At 38.8% G+C, this 12866-nt stretch overlaps 1 protein-coding gene across 5 annotated transcripts in view; it reads left to right on the top strand.

The window, feature by feature from the left end:
• SPAG9 (sperm associated antigen 9) overlaps window positions 1-12866 on the top strand; it is a 95733-nt gene that overhangs the window by 61571 nt on the left and 21296 nt on the right. For all 5 annotated transcript variants that reach the window (XM_024742562.1, XM_024742567.1, XM_024742573.1 and 2 more), the window contains 11 exons: window positions 347-499; window positions 968-1019; window positions 3003-3133; window positions 5777-5833; window positions 6829-7002; window positions 7529-7658; window positions 8576-8665; window positions 8916-9083; window positions 9546-9717; window positions 11747-11965; window positions 12248-12443. In XM_024742562.1, the coding sequence (XP_024598330.1) occupies window positions 347-499; window positions 968-1019; window positions 3003-3133; window positions 5777-5833; window positions 6829-7002; window positions 7529-7658; window positions 8576-8665; window positions 8916-9083; window positions 9546-9717; window positions 11747-11965; window positions 12248-12443 (1542 nt within the window). The remainder of the gene's footprint in view (window positions 1-346; window positions 500-967; window positions 1020-3002; window positions 3134-5776; window positions 5834-6828; window positions 7003-7528; window positions 7659-8575; window positions 8666-8915; window positions 9084-9545; window positions 9718-11746; window positions 11966-12247; window positions 12444-12866) is intronic.

Genomic DNA, 12866 nt, shown 5'->3' with positions numbered 1-12866 from the left:
GGATCTTTAGTTGCAGCATGTGGACTCTTAGCTGCAGCATGTGGGATCTACTTCTCTGACCAGGGACCTAATCCGGGCCCCCTGCATTGGGAGCATGGAGTCTTAGGCACTGGACCACCAGGGAAGTTCCTCCGTTTATTCTTTGTCTGATAAGAAAACAGACCATTGCTTTGTGGGTTTTTTTTTTAAACCTTTATCTACAGACAACATCAGGTAGAATACCTTTGAAGGTTTCAATCATTATTTAGCTTTATGATTGTAGTTACTTTAGTCTACAAGAGAAATAAGCTGTGAGATAGAAAGAATATTTACTTGTAATGGTGCTCTTGAAATATGTGTTTCTTAGAAATGCGTTGAATGTAGTGAAGAATGATTTGATAGCAAAAGTGGATGAACTTACCTGTGAGAAAGACGTGCTGCAAGGGGAGTTGGAGGCTGTGAAACAAGCCAAGCTGAAGCTAGAGGAGAAGAACAGAGAATTGGAGGAAGAGCTTAGGAAGTAAGTTTTCACTATATTGTTCTAAACCAAACAAGCTTTGCCAGTGTGCCACCAAGGTTATAGGTGTAACCCCCAGACTGCTACCTTTAGCGCTCTCGTCACGAAGGCCCCAGAGCTGCCTGGGATAGGGTTAACTGCTTGGCTGATTGCCTCTGCTCTGAACAGACCCTTCCATTTATTGAATATTATAATTTTTTGTGCATGTCGTGATGTGAAAGAAGTTAGAAGGGCTGTTCAAATATTGCTAATCAGGAAACTGTAAACATTCATTATTTTCCTTTTCTTTAATGCCTGGTTTTCTGAGAACAGTGCTATGATAATGTTCCCCTAAATGAAAGCAGCTAAATACCCTGTTTGGAAAAAGAAAAATAATCATTTAGTGGTAGTTAAAATTTTTGACCTGTTCTTTATTCTTTACAAAGGTGAGGTCAACTCAAATAACATGTTTTGTTTTTTACCCCCCAATAGAGCTCGTGCAGAGGCTGAAGATGCAAGGCAAAAAGCAAAAGATGATGATGATGTAGGTTTACAATTTTGGACTTGTTTTCTTAACTTACCATATTTTGGTATTTTGGGGAAATCTTGTTAATTAAGCTTTGGGTATAGCATTATAAAGATGAAAAGAAAAAGTTAAAATCGTGTTTATGATCATGAATAGGATAGATCGTGCTCCCACATAGTATCCAGATGCTAAGCTTTCTAGCTACACGCACTGTGCTCATTTTTCCTCCATGGCTTTGTGCTCTGACTTGTGTTTGCCTATTCAAGCTCAAGGACCAGGTGGGATATTTTGGAGTTTTTTGTTTTGTTTCAAATTTTAACTTAGAAATATATGAAAGCCTTAAGAATAAAAATAGTTTAAAGGTATTAAACATAAAAAGATGAAGTCTAGAAACTTTAATACTAGGCAATTAGCCCATATTGTTGTCAACATATAAATACAAAAGAATAAATATGAACTTCTTGCCAATGTTATTAGCATGCCAGTTATTCTGTCAGTAGCTAGGTTATCATTCCTGTCACAGGTGTTTGCCGGTCAAGTATCAAACTTGAGATATATGGATGTCCTGATCAGAATGATTATTTTGTGCCCCTTCAATCTCTTATTTGTGTTTTTATGTAATATTTGATACATTAAAAAATATATGTAACATGTAAGTTATGAATAATAACTTATAATTAACATTATAATAAATTAACATTATGAACCTACCATTTAACCTAAGAACTAGAACATTATCAGACATTGAAGATACCCTATGCTCTTCCCTCTAGAGGAAACTACTATGCTGTATTTATCATTTTCTTAACTTGAAAAAAAAAAATTTTATCATACCACACATGTATGTATCCTTACAAGGTATGGTTAATTTTCACTGTTTTTGTGTTTTATATGTATTTAGCCTTGGAGACTTGCTTCTTTTTCTCAGTATTATGTTTTTTATATTTACCCTAGTTGTAGTATAGTGGTATAGTTCATTCATGTTCACTGCTTTATAATATCCCATTATGAATATACTACAATTTCTGTATCTGTTTTCCTGTAAATGAATATTTAGGTTATTTTCAGCTTTTTACTACCACCAACGATGCTGTTATGAACATTACAGTAAGTAGTGGGATGGCTGCGTTGCAGACTCAAAATCCTTTGATCATTTGTTGTTTGACTTTTTTTTAAAGGAGAGGTTAAGTTCTGCAGCAGGAGGACAAAGAAGGAGACTGCTGAGGGATAAGCTAAGCTCAGCTTCTTTCTTACTGTCCCATGCCTTTCAGCTTTGATTCAAAATGTGCATACTGCACTCAGCAAAACAAAAGCCCTACAGCTAACACAACCTTCCTCTCCAGAAGAGCCTTTAGAAATCAGCAGTAGAAGGAAGTTGACTTGAGCATGCCCCTTTGGGGTCTTACCATGCTCACATTCCTTATTCTCCCTAATAATAATTCTGGTTAATACAGTTGTCTCCATCTTGTTATATTTCTTTTGGTGCTTTAGTGACTCCTAGCGTTGGGTACCTTGGTAGCTAGCCAACACGTTTTTATGCTTTTCGCTGGCTTTGAGTGTGTATGTAGATTGGTAGTTTGAGATAAATGAACCCCTTTAGGAACTTAACTTGTAACTATTTTCTGAATAACTAGCATTTGTTATAGAACATGAGTTTAAAATACTGTTGTGAGAACAACATTTCCAGGTGAGTGTATTAAATCTATAGAGATAACAGCTTTTTTGTTTTTCTTCAAAATCTGCACTATTCTTTGTATTTCCTTTGTAATATATTCAAATATTTGTATTTATATTGAGGAATTAAATTGTCTACTTTTTTCAGTCATAAATAATTAAGTATATCTCTTTATTGATTTTATTTTTATTAGGTCTTTTTTTGTTGTTATCCATTAGATTAGAAATTAAGGAATGTTAAAAGCTTATAATTTTTACTTAAGTCTGCGATAACACTAAAACAGATACAGGCTCCCAGAGTGATCTGTAGTCTTCTTTTCGTTATAGAGTGATATTCCCACAGCCCAAAGGAAGCGGTTTACTCGAGTAGAAATGGCCCGAGTTCTAATGGAGAGAAACCAATATAAAGAGAGATTGATGGAGCTTCAGGAAGCTGTTCGATGGACAGAGATGATTCGGTTTGTATGAGAAGTACCTCTGGTGTTTTTCTCCTCATTGTTTACTAGGTTACTGATTGTTTACTGATATTCGTGTCTTTATTCAGAACTAGAGTCCTGCCTTGGGGATCCAAGCCCATTGCTCTGTTTACTAAGAGAGGTCTAAAGAAACACTAGCAATTAGTAACAGAATGTGATCAAAGTGGGTCCCTTTTGGGCCAGTGAGGCCTCTTGGAGAATATCCCCACAACCTCTAAAGGGCAATTAAATGATGGTCTGTCGATGAAAATAATCAGTAAACAATCTATAATTGGAATAGAAAAGAATTTTATTTGAGCCAAGTGGAGGACTGTAGCCTGGGAGACAGCCTGTTGGATATCTCTGAGGAGCTGCTCTGGAGAGGCATGGTTTTCAGCACAGTTTTGTATCTTGTCAGAACAAATAACATCAAACAAGTCACAGATACATTCCTTCAAGGTTTCAAAAAAACCAGATAAGCATGTACACAGTGGGTCAGTATGACCTTGACACCTGGGAAGGGAGTCTTAGCGTCAAAAGAGTGAGTACCAGCATTGGTGTCCCAGGAAGGGAGGCATTTCATCTTTATCTTTAACATGGACATTCTTTACTTCTGGTCAGTGCACACCCTTTTCTTTAACAATGAAAGCATATGTACAGTATATGTTTGATAGGCCACAAATAGGCTGTTTTAGTTCACATAACATTTGAGTTAAATCATGTATAAGCCAGAATACTTCCCCACACCTCAATATGTGAAAATTGCTTTAGTCATCTTTTGAAAGAATGTAGAAATTGACACTACTTTTGCAGTGATGTCAGGAAGAGGTAAAGTTTTCATTTGCCACATAGGGAACGAAATCAGTCTTACTCAGTGACTTCCTGTAAAATATTCCTGATTTCCACCACCACCCCCTTTCTGAGTAGTCATGCAAAAAGCAACCTTCAATTGACATCTTTGTCAGTTGGATCTTAAATCTCACCTAATGCTGCCATCTAATGGTCATATTTTCAGTAGCAGCATTCCTTATTTTAATTTTAGAAAGAGCTCACGAAAAGTTTGTAAACTAGTTGCCCCCTAATTTGCCCATATTTCTCAGTTTGGATTGTCACATCAGATTTACCAATAATAGTACACACTGACACCTTGTTTTTTTTTTTTTTTGGGCGGTACGCGGGCCTCTCACTGTTGTGGCCTCTCCCGTTGTGGAGCACAGGCTCCGGATGCGCAGGCTCAGCGGCCATGGCTCACGGGCCCAGCCGCTCCGCGGCATGTGGGATCTTCCCAGACCGGGGCACGAACCTATGTCCCCTGCATCGGCAGGCGGACTCTAAACCACTGCGCCACCAGGGAAGCCCGACACCTTGTTTTAAAGTTTATGAAAATATTTTCTAACCACCAACTTTTACTTCCTTATGATTATGTCCTTTACTTAACAGTAATAAAAACATTTTGTATAGCACATTTACAATTTGCAAAAGTTGTAATTCCTTGTAGCTGCTAAGAAGGAAGAAGATTACTATCTTAATCTTTATTTATTGGACAGAGAAACTAATATACTAACAAATATGTTCTTAACTCCAGCTTTTAAGGGATATGGAATAAATAATGAGTGAATAGTTAAAAAACTGAGGCATATAGTCAGGTTCCACTTTTCATTCCTATTTTTAATTCTAGCAGCGAAATGGTAGTCAACAAGTGAATAAAAATGGTCGCTTAACTTTCTTCATTGAATTAAAATGTTTTAAATTCAGTCCTTAAAAAAAGAAATGAAAAGGGGACTCTGACAGTCATAGCAGAATCCTTACAACCTTACTTAATCAATTTGCAGTGCCTTTTTTTTTCTTTTTGAAATTTTGTCGAATTATCGAATCGATGCAGTTTCTTTTCTTTTCTTTCTTTCTTTTTTAATATTAATTTATTTATTTGGCTGTGTCAGGATCTTTAGTTGCGGTGCCCGGGCTTCTCTCTAGTTGTGGCGTGTGGGCTCCAGAGCGCACGGGCTCAGTAGCTGTGGTGTGTGGGTTTAGTTGCCCCATGGCATGTGAGATCTTAGTTCTCTGACCAGGGATTGAACCCTCGTCCCTTGCATTGGAAGGCGGATTCTTAACCACTGGACCACCAGGGAAGTCCCAATGCAGTTTATTTTCTTCCCTGGTCAGCTTTTCAGTAATGGAAAAGTTTTAGTCCTGTGAAAAATGACCCATCAGAACACTAAAGTTACAAGCTAATTTTTGAGAGCTGGAAGTATAAAACAAATGGTACCTTTATGTAGAGACAGGGAATTACAATGCAATATTTTAATAAAAAGGGAAGTTGGAGGATATCTCTTCAATAAAAAGTTGAAATATTAACATTCAGGCTTGTTGGCTATCTGTCCAGCCCAGATAATAATTTTGTCTCTTATCAGTAGTCTGAGCTCTTTGAGGGAGGGATGGAATTTTATTTATATTTAGTTGTATTGGCCTTAACAGACTGACTGACATAATAGGTCGAAGTAACTATTTGCTGAAATTGTTGACTCTCCTCCGTGTATTTCATGAACTTCTTGGGTCCCTTGTTCTTCAGATAGAAAGCTAGACTACCTCACTAATCATCTCTCTCTCTCTCTCTCTCCCACCCCTTCTCTTTCCCTTTCCCTGTAGTGCATCAAGAGAAAATCCAGCCATGCAGGAAAAAAAAAGGTCAAGCATTTGGCAGTTGTAAGTATCTAAAAACACACAAAGACTTTGAGACGAGATTAGAATCAAAATTTATTTTCACAAATGATTTCTTTCTTTTTGCTTTCTTTCTTCAATTTAGGGTATATAGCTAAACTGAACTTTTTCTTTTTGGTATGTAGTATGCCGGCTCGGTAAGGCTGTTCTTGAGGACTATCGTAAGATGCATCATGTTGGTTATGCATTTAGTGGAATCCTCTACTAAATTAAATACAATAATGGGGAATTATTTTTAGAGTTGACAGTTTTCTGGATCCCCATTAAAGTTACTGATTCACTGGTGTGTGATTGTAAGGAACTTTACAAAGTGAAGATTAGAGATTTAGTGTTTGTGGGGTTTGAGTTGTGTGTGTATGTGTGCGTTTTGGACTTGAACTGTGTTTGTGCTGGAAGTACTGTGCATTTACTGTGCTTAAAACTTGCCCTTTTTTGGTGAATTTTTTCTGGTATTTAATAGAAATAGGTTTTTTCCTCTTTTTTGAGTGGATGTGAAAATAGTTATTTAAATTGAGGTTGCTAAAAAAATGTATAAGGTACGTGTTAAAATGGTAGTATGTGTTCTAGTACTTTATTATGACTATTTTTAGAAATGACTTACTAAGCTTCTGTTCAAACCATGCAGCCATAACCTTGCTGTTTAACAACCACTGGCTGGCTAAAGGAACCGTCTTATTTTATTTCTTCGTTACGAGAAGTTCCCTGTACTCAAGAGCTCCTTCCTTTCATTATGAGGGTTGCTAATTAAAGAACAGGGATCTGCCATTCTAGGCAATAGTTTCTCTTTCCTGAATGTCTGAGTTTGGCTGTGAGTTATTGCTGAGGTTGCAGTGTGTAACTACAAGAAATCTTTCTGCTGGTTTCTAACTCATTTCCTTGTAAAAGCTCTCTGGAATTTGTGGAAAATTATGGATTGTTCTTAACCACGCATGCAATACATACACACACTGCACACACACATCCTCTCATTTTCCTTTTAGTTTCAGCAGACTTTTCAGCTCCTCAAGTAACACTACTAAGAAGCCTGAGCCACCGGTTAATCTGAAGTACAATGCACCCACCTCCCACGTTACTCCTTCCGTCAAGAAAAGGAGCAGCACCTTATCTCAGCTCCCTGGGGATAAGTCCAAAGCCTTTGATTTCCTTAGCGAAGAGTAAGTATTTTTCAGACTAGCGGTTACACCCTAAATAACTTAACAGTTCAGAATATTCTTGCCCCTTATCAGATCAGCTATAAAGAAACTATTCCTATAACTTGACTGCCTTTAAGTACATTGCTCCTAGTTTTCATAAAGAGGAGCAATGTTTTAAAATCTCCTTTTTGCTAGTTTGACAACATTGATAAATATTAATAGAAATGTTGAAGACCTATATAAGCCCTTGTCCTAGTTGTTTGATCATTTCCTCTGTTGTCAGAAGGAACTGGCTTTCCATCCTGACCCTGCTCCTTACTAGGTAGATAAACTTGGGAAAGTTAATCTCTCGGAGCCCCAGTGTCTCTACCTATAAAATGAGTATGATAACCTACCTTAGAGGTGTTAGGATTAAATTATATAGTGTCTGTAAACTGCCCGACACAAGGTAATTTTTTCTTGTTATTTATGCTATTTTAGCAGGGGAGGGGAGATAAGCTGTTGTTATATTCACTTAATTTAAAAAGGAAATTTCTTTTCCTTTTAGAACTGAAGCTAGTTTAGCCTCACGCAGAGAACAGAAGAGAGAACAGTATCGTCAGGTAAAGGCACATGTTCAGAAGGAAGATGGTAGAGTGCAGGCTTTTGGCTGGAGTCTGCCTCAAAAGTACAAACAGGTAACGTTTGAACATGGTAAGAGCATCTAATGGGAAATGCAGGGGGGAGGAGTAAGCCTGGGCATGAAAGACTCGAACTACGCGTCCCAAGTCTGCTCAGTTTCAAGTGGCATGGATTTGGCACACGTTTAGAGAAGTATTGAGGGTAGTGGTTTTTAGGCGGTTTTCTAGAGCCCTTCAGCTCAAGAGAAATGCCTCTGAGTTCTGTGAGGAAGGAGAGGGGTCAATAGGAGGTGGCTGAGTACATGTGACTTGTGGTATCCTATTCTATTTTAATATTTGAAGATTTTGTTTAAAAAAAAAACAGTATCTGTTGTTTAAAAGTTTTAAGAAACCTTTGTCATGGAGCTTTCAAACTGTTAACTTAAAACTCAATTCAGGTCTTCAGGAACTTTACCATATTCCCTACCCCTAACACACACACACACACACACACACAGTCACAGTCACACCACATGTGTGCAGTAACAGGTCTGTGAATTAGTGTATCTTTTCTGAGCTCCCAAAGCAGCATCTTATTTTCTCTAATTGCCACTTGATTTTCTGCTTATTTTTCAAATAAGAATGACAAAGTTAACTTGAACTTGACTTCATAGAGTAAATATGTTACAGCAGTGCTTGTCCATGTCTCAGTGTTCTGTAAGTTCACTTTTTTTCTTTTTGCGGTACGTGGGCCTCTCACCGCTGCGGCCCCTCCCGTTGCGGAGCACAGGCTCCGGACGCACAGGCCCAGCGGCCACGGCTCACGGGCCCAGCCGCTCCGCGGCACGTGGGATCTTCCCAGACCGGGGGCACGAACCCGTGTCCCCTGCATCGGCAGGCGGACTCTCAACCACTGTGCCACCTGGGAAGCCCTGTAAGTTCACTTTTGATGAGGCTTACCCAGTGTGTCTTTTTGTCCCCTCCCCAATTATTAGGTAACCAATGGACAAGGGGAAAATAAGATGAAAAATTTACCTGTACCTGTCTATCTCAGACCTCTAGATGAAAAAGATACATCAATGAAGGTAAATTAATTTTGAAGTTAATGGTAATATTGCTTAAAATCTTGGTGGAGTTTTTCCTAAAACCAAAAAAGTTTAAATTCTACTTTCGTGGGCAAGGTTATTGTTCATTTTGTAGTTTTAGACTGGAATACTTTGAATATTTTTAGAGCCCACTGTTTGTAATCATTAGATCTTTTAAAGAAATGTGAAAAGTTGTAAACATTTTTAGAGAGAAAGTGACTTAATACCATCTTTTTTTAACCCAAAAAAGCTGTGGTGTGCTGTTGGAGTCAGTTTGTCAGGTGGGAAGACCAGAGACGGTGGCTCTGTGGTTGGAGCGAGTGTCTTTTACAAGGATGTTGCTGGTTTGGATGCAGAAGGCAGCGAACAGCGAAGTGCGTCTCAGAGCAGTTTAGACAAGTTAGATCAGGAACTTAAGGTAAGTGCTTGCACTAACACATTGACCCAGTTTCTGAGACTCATTGCTTAGCTCTTTGGTCTCAAACTTACTTCTGGGTCCAACTTCTAATTGGGGTTACTACGCCCTTGCTTACTCCTCATCCCCCCTCTCTCTCTTTTAAATCAGTTTTACTGGAGTATATTTTACATACAATAAAATGTACGCTCTAAGTGGATACAGTTCAAAGAGTTTTGACAAAGGTATGCACCTATGTAGCAACCATCACAGTCAAGATATAGAACAGCTTTAACACTGATCTGCTTTAACTGCTAGTTCTTAGTCTACTAATTATTGTCGAAAGGTGGTTATACTTTCAGCCTTCCAAATAATCTGGAAATAAACTTGAAATAGTATTGTCCTTTAGTGTAGAGGCACAGCCGTATGGATATTTACACATACGTCTCATTTTAAACATTCATTTTCCTTACTTTGCCTATGCAGGAGCAGCAGAAGGAGTTAAAAAATCAAGAAGAATTATCCAGTCTAGTCTGGATCTGTACCAGCACTCATTCAGCTACAAAAGTTATCATTATTGATGCTGTCCAACCAGGCAACATCCTAGATAGTTTCACTGTTTGCAACTCTCATGTTCTGTGTATAGCAAGTGTACCAGGTAAGAGTACCATGCTCCTCTCTTCCCACCGTCCACAGCTCCTTACTGGCTAGAACCGACTGGTTACTGGAGATAGTTATGTACCACTCTCTCACGGAGTTTATTTTCTAGTTGGTGAAGACCAAAAATAAACTGGAAACAAATGACTAACAAAGATATTTTCAGATACTGTGAAGAAAATAAAACAATGGAAATTTGAGAAGATAAGTGGGTGGCAGAGGGCAAGGGGCTATTTAGATTGAATAGTAAGGGAAGGCCTTCTAAAGTTGTATATTAAATATTATGTGATGTTAAAACATTGGTTTAAAAATTAAAGGGAATTCCCTGGTGATCCAGTGGTTAGGACTACGTGCTTCCACTGCAGAGGGCATGGGTTCCATCCCTGGTCGGGGAACTAAGATCCCGCATGCCACGCGGTGCAGTCCCCCCCAGAAAAAAATTAAAGAGGTTGATGTTATATCTACACAGTGGAATATTATTCAGCCATATAAAGGAATGAGATATCGATACATGCCATAACATGGATTAACCCTGGAAACAACTCAGACACAAATATTGTATGATTCCACTTACATGAGCTATCTAAACTAGGCAAATTCATAAAGACAGAATTAAATTAAAGATTACCAGTGGTAGGGGCTCAGGGAGCAGAGAGTTATTGTTTAATTGGTACAGATTTTCTGTGTGGGGTGACAGAAAAGTTTTGGACATAGCTGTGATGGCTGTACAACATTGTGAATGTAATTAATGCCACTGAATTGTACACTTAAAATGGTTAAAATGGCAAATTTTGTGTAGTATATATGTATATTTTACTACAAAAAATTTTTTGTAATGTGATAGGAATAAAAACAGCTTTCTAAATAAAGAGAACTGAAGAGGTTTATTTTTTTATGGTAAATGCTTAGTTTTTAAATGTGTTACTAATATCTTAAGGCACTGTATACACCTAGGCTGTATTAATTTTATTTATTTGTTTATTTATGGCTGCGTTGGGTCTTCGTTGCTGCACGTGGGCTTTCTCTAGTTGGCGGCGAGCGGGGGCTACTCTTCGTTGTGGTGCACGGGCTTCTCGTTGCGGCGGCTTCTCTTGTTGCGGAGCACAGACTCTAGGCACCCGGGCTTCAGTAGTTGTGGCACTCGGGCTCAGTAGTTGTGGCTCGCAGGCTCTAGAGCACAGGCTCAGTAGTTGTGGCTCACGGACTTAGCTGCTCCATGGCATGTGGGATCTTCCCGGACCAGGGATCAAACCCATGTCCCCTGCATTGGCAGGCGGATTCTTAGCCACTGTGCCACCAGGGAAGTCCTGTATTAATTTTTAATAGTGGTGGAAGTTCATATTTCAAATAGTAATAGAGATAATTTAAAAAATTTTTTTCTACCTTGTCAGATATAATTAGATTTCATTGTTTTTGTTTTTTTATTTATTTAATTAGTTTATTTATTTGGCTGCGTTGGGTCTTCGTTTCTGCGTGAGGGCTTTCTCCAGTTGCGGCAAGCGGGGGCCACTCTTCATCGCGGTGCGCGGGCCTCTCACTGTCGCGGCCTCTCCTGTTGTGGAGCACAGGCTCCAGACGCGCAGGCTCAGTAGTTGTGGCTCACGGGCCCAGTTGCTCCGCGGTACGTGGGATCCTCCCAGACCAGGGCTCAAACCTGTGTCCCCCGCATTGGCAGGCAGATTTTCAACCACTGCGCCACCAGGGAAGCCCTAGATTTCATTGTTTTTAATTTCATTAGGTGGCTGCTAAGGAGCTCATATTAAGAACAGAAATGTCATTTCTGACATTTTCAGGTTTACTTGTGCTTGTGTTAATAGAAGTATTATCTTAATTTTTTAAGCTACTTTCTCAAATTGTGAATTGAGTTTAAATTAGTTTAAATAAAATTTAGTTACCATCTTGGCAGTGTATTTGAATAGCTCTTTGTCTCACCTGCACTCTTATTTCAAACCTATTGTTGCCTTAATGGAGAAAATGCTATTTATAGGAGTTTACTGAGCTATTAAACGAAGGTTTATCTTGTTTTTCAGGAGCACGAGAAACAGACTACCCCGCAGGAGAAGAGCTTTCAGAATCCGGACAAGTAGACAAAGCATCTTTATGTGGAAGCATGACAAGCAATAGCTCAGCAGAGACAGACAGCCTGTTGGGAGGCATCACGGTGGTTGGTTGTTCTACAGAAGGTGTGACAGCAGCTGCCACTTCCCCTAGTACCAACGGAACATCTCCAGTGATAGAAAAACCACCAGGTATGTCTCTCCTCCTTAGATACCATCTGTATAGAGTCTGAGCCTGTCCCAGATGCCTCATTATGGACTAAACTTAGACCTTAAAGTAACAAGGATGAAAGAGCGTGAAAGAAGATCCAGTGATGAATGTTAAATGAAATCAAGAATCCTCAGTCTTATTATATAGTGTGGAGGGAAAGGGAGTAGTGGGGTGGAATTCTATAGAGGGGGTTTGTGTGTGTGGAAATTATTGGAAGAAAAGCTCAAACTTAGGATCGTTAGCATGTTTTATTTATTTTGTAGAAAAGGAAACAGAAAATAGTGAGGTTGATGAAAATGTTCCAACAGCAGAAGAAGCAACTGAAGCTACAGAAGGCAATGCAGGGTCAGCCGAAGATACCGTGGATATCTCCCAAACTGGCGTGTACACAGAGCATGTTTTTACAGATCCTTTGGGAGTTCAAATCCCAGAAGACCTCTCACCAGTATATCAGTCAAGGTATACAAACGGGTTAACAATTTAGGGAACGAGATAAGTGCACACATAAAAGGAACCAAAATGATCTCAAGCAGTCAAAATATTCCTACTATTTGACGTTGTTGTGGTAGATTTAGATGTTATTACTTATTCCAACTATGTCTTCATCTTTTCCTTCCATTGCATTCTCTCTAGACATATTTTTTCCCCCATTTGTTCTCTGTTCCTTCCAACTTAAAAAAATCTTGCTTATAAGGTATATTAGTCAAAATCTTCCCAGTCGTTTTCTCTTTTGGTATGATTTTTTGTTAATTGTTGTACTCACTGTCTTCTACTCTGTTAATAACTTTCTGCCATTTTAATCCCTTCTCCTACTCTCACACCCACTTTGTCAGTGAAATTGGCCATTTAAATTTAAATTTCCCATGTGGGTTTCAATGACCC

Source organism: Neophocaena asiaeorientalis, unplaced genomic scaffold (genome assembly GCF_003031525.2).
Source record: "Neophocaena asiaeorientalis asiaeorientalis breed wild unplaced genomic scaffold, Neophocaena_asiaeorientalis_V1.1 scaffold1, whole genome shotgun sequence".
Lineage (NCBI taxonomy): Eukaryota > Metazoa > Chordata > Mammalia > Artiodactyla > Phocoenidae > Neophocaena > Neophocaena asiaeorientalis.
The sequence above is the reverse complement of the archived record's forward strand: the minus strand, read 5'-3'. Positions and strand labels throughout refer to the sequence as shown.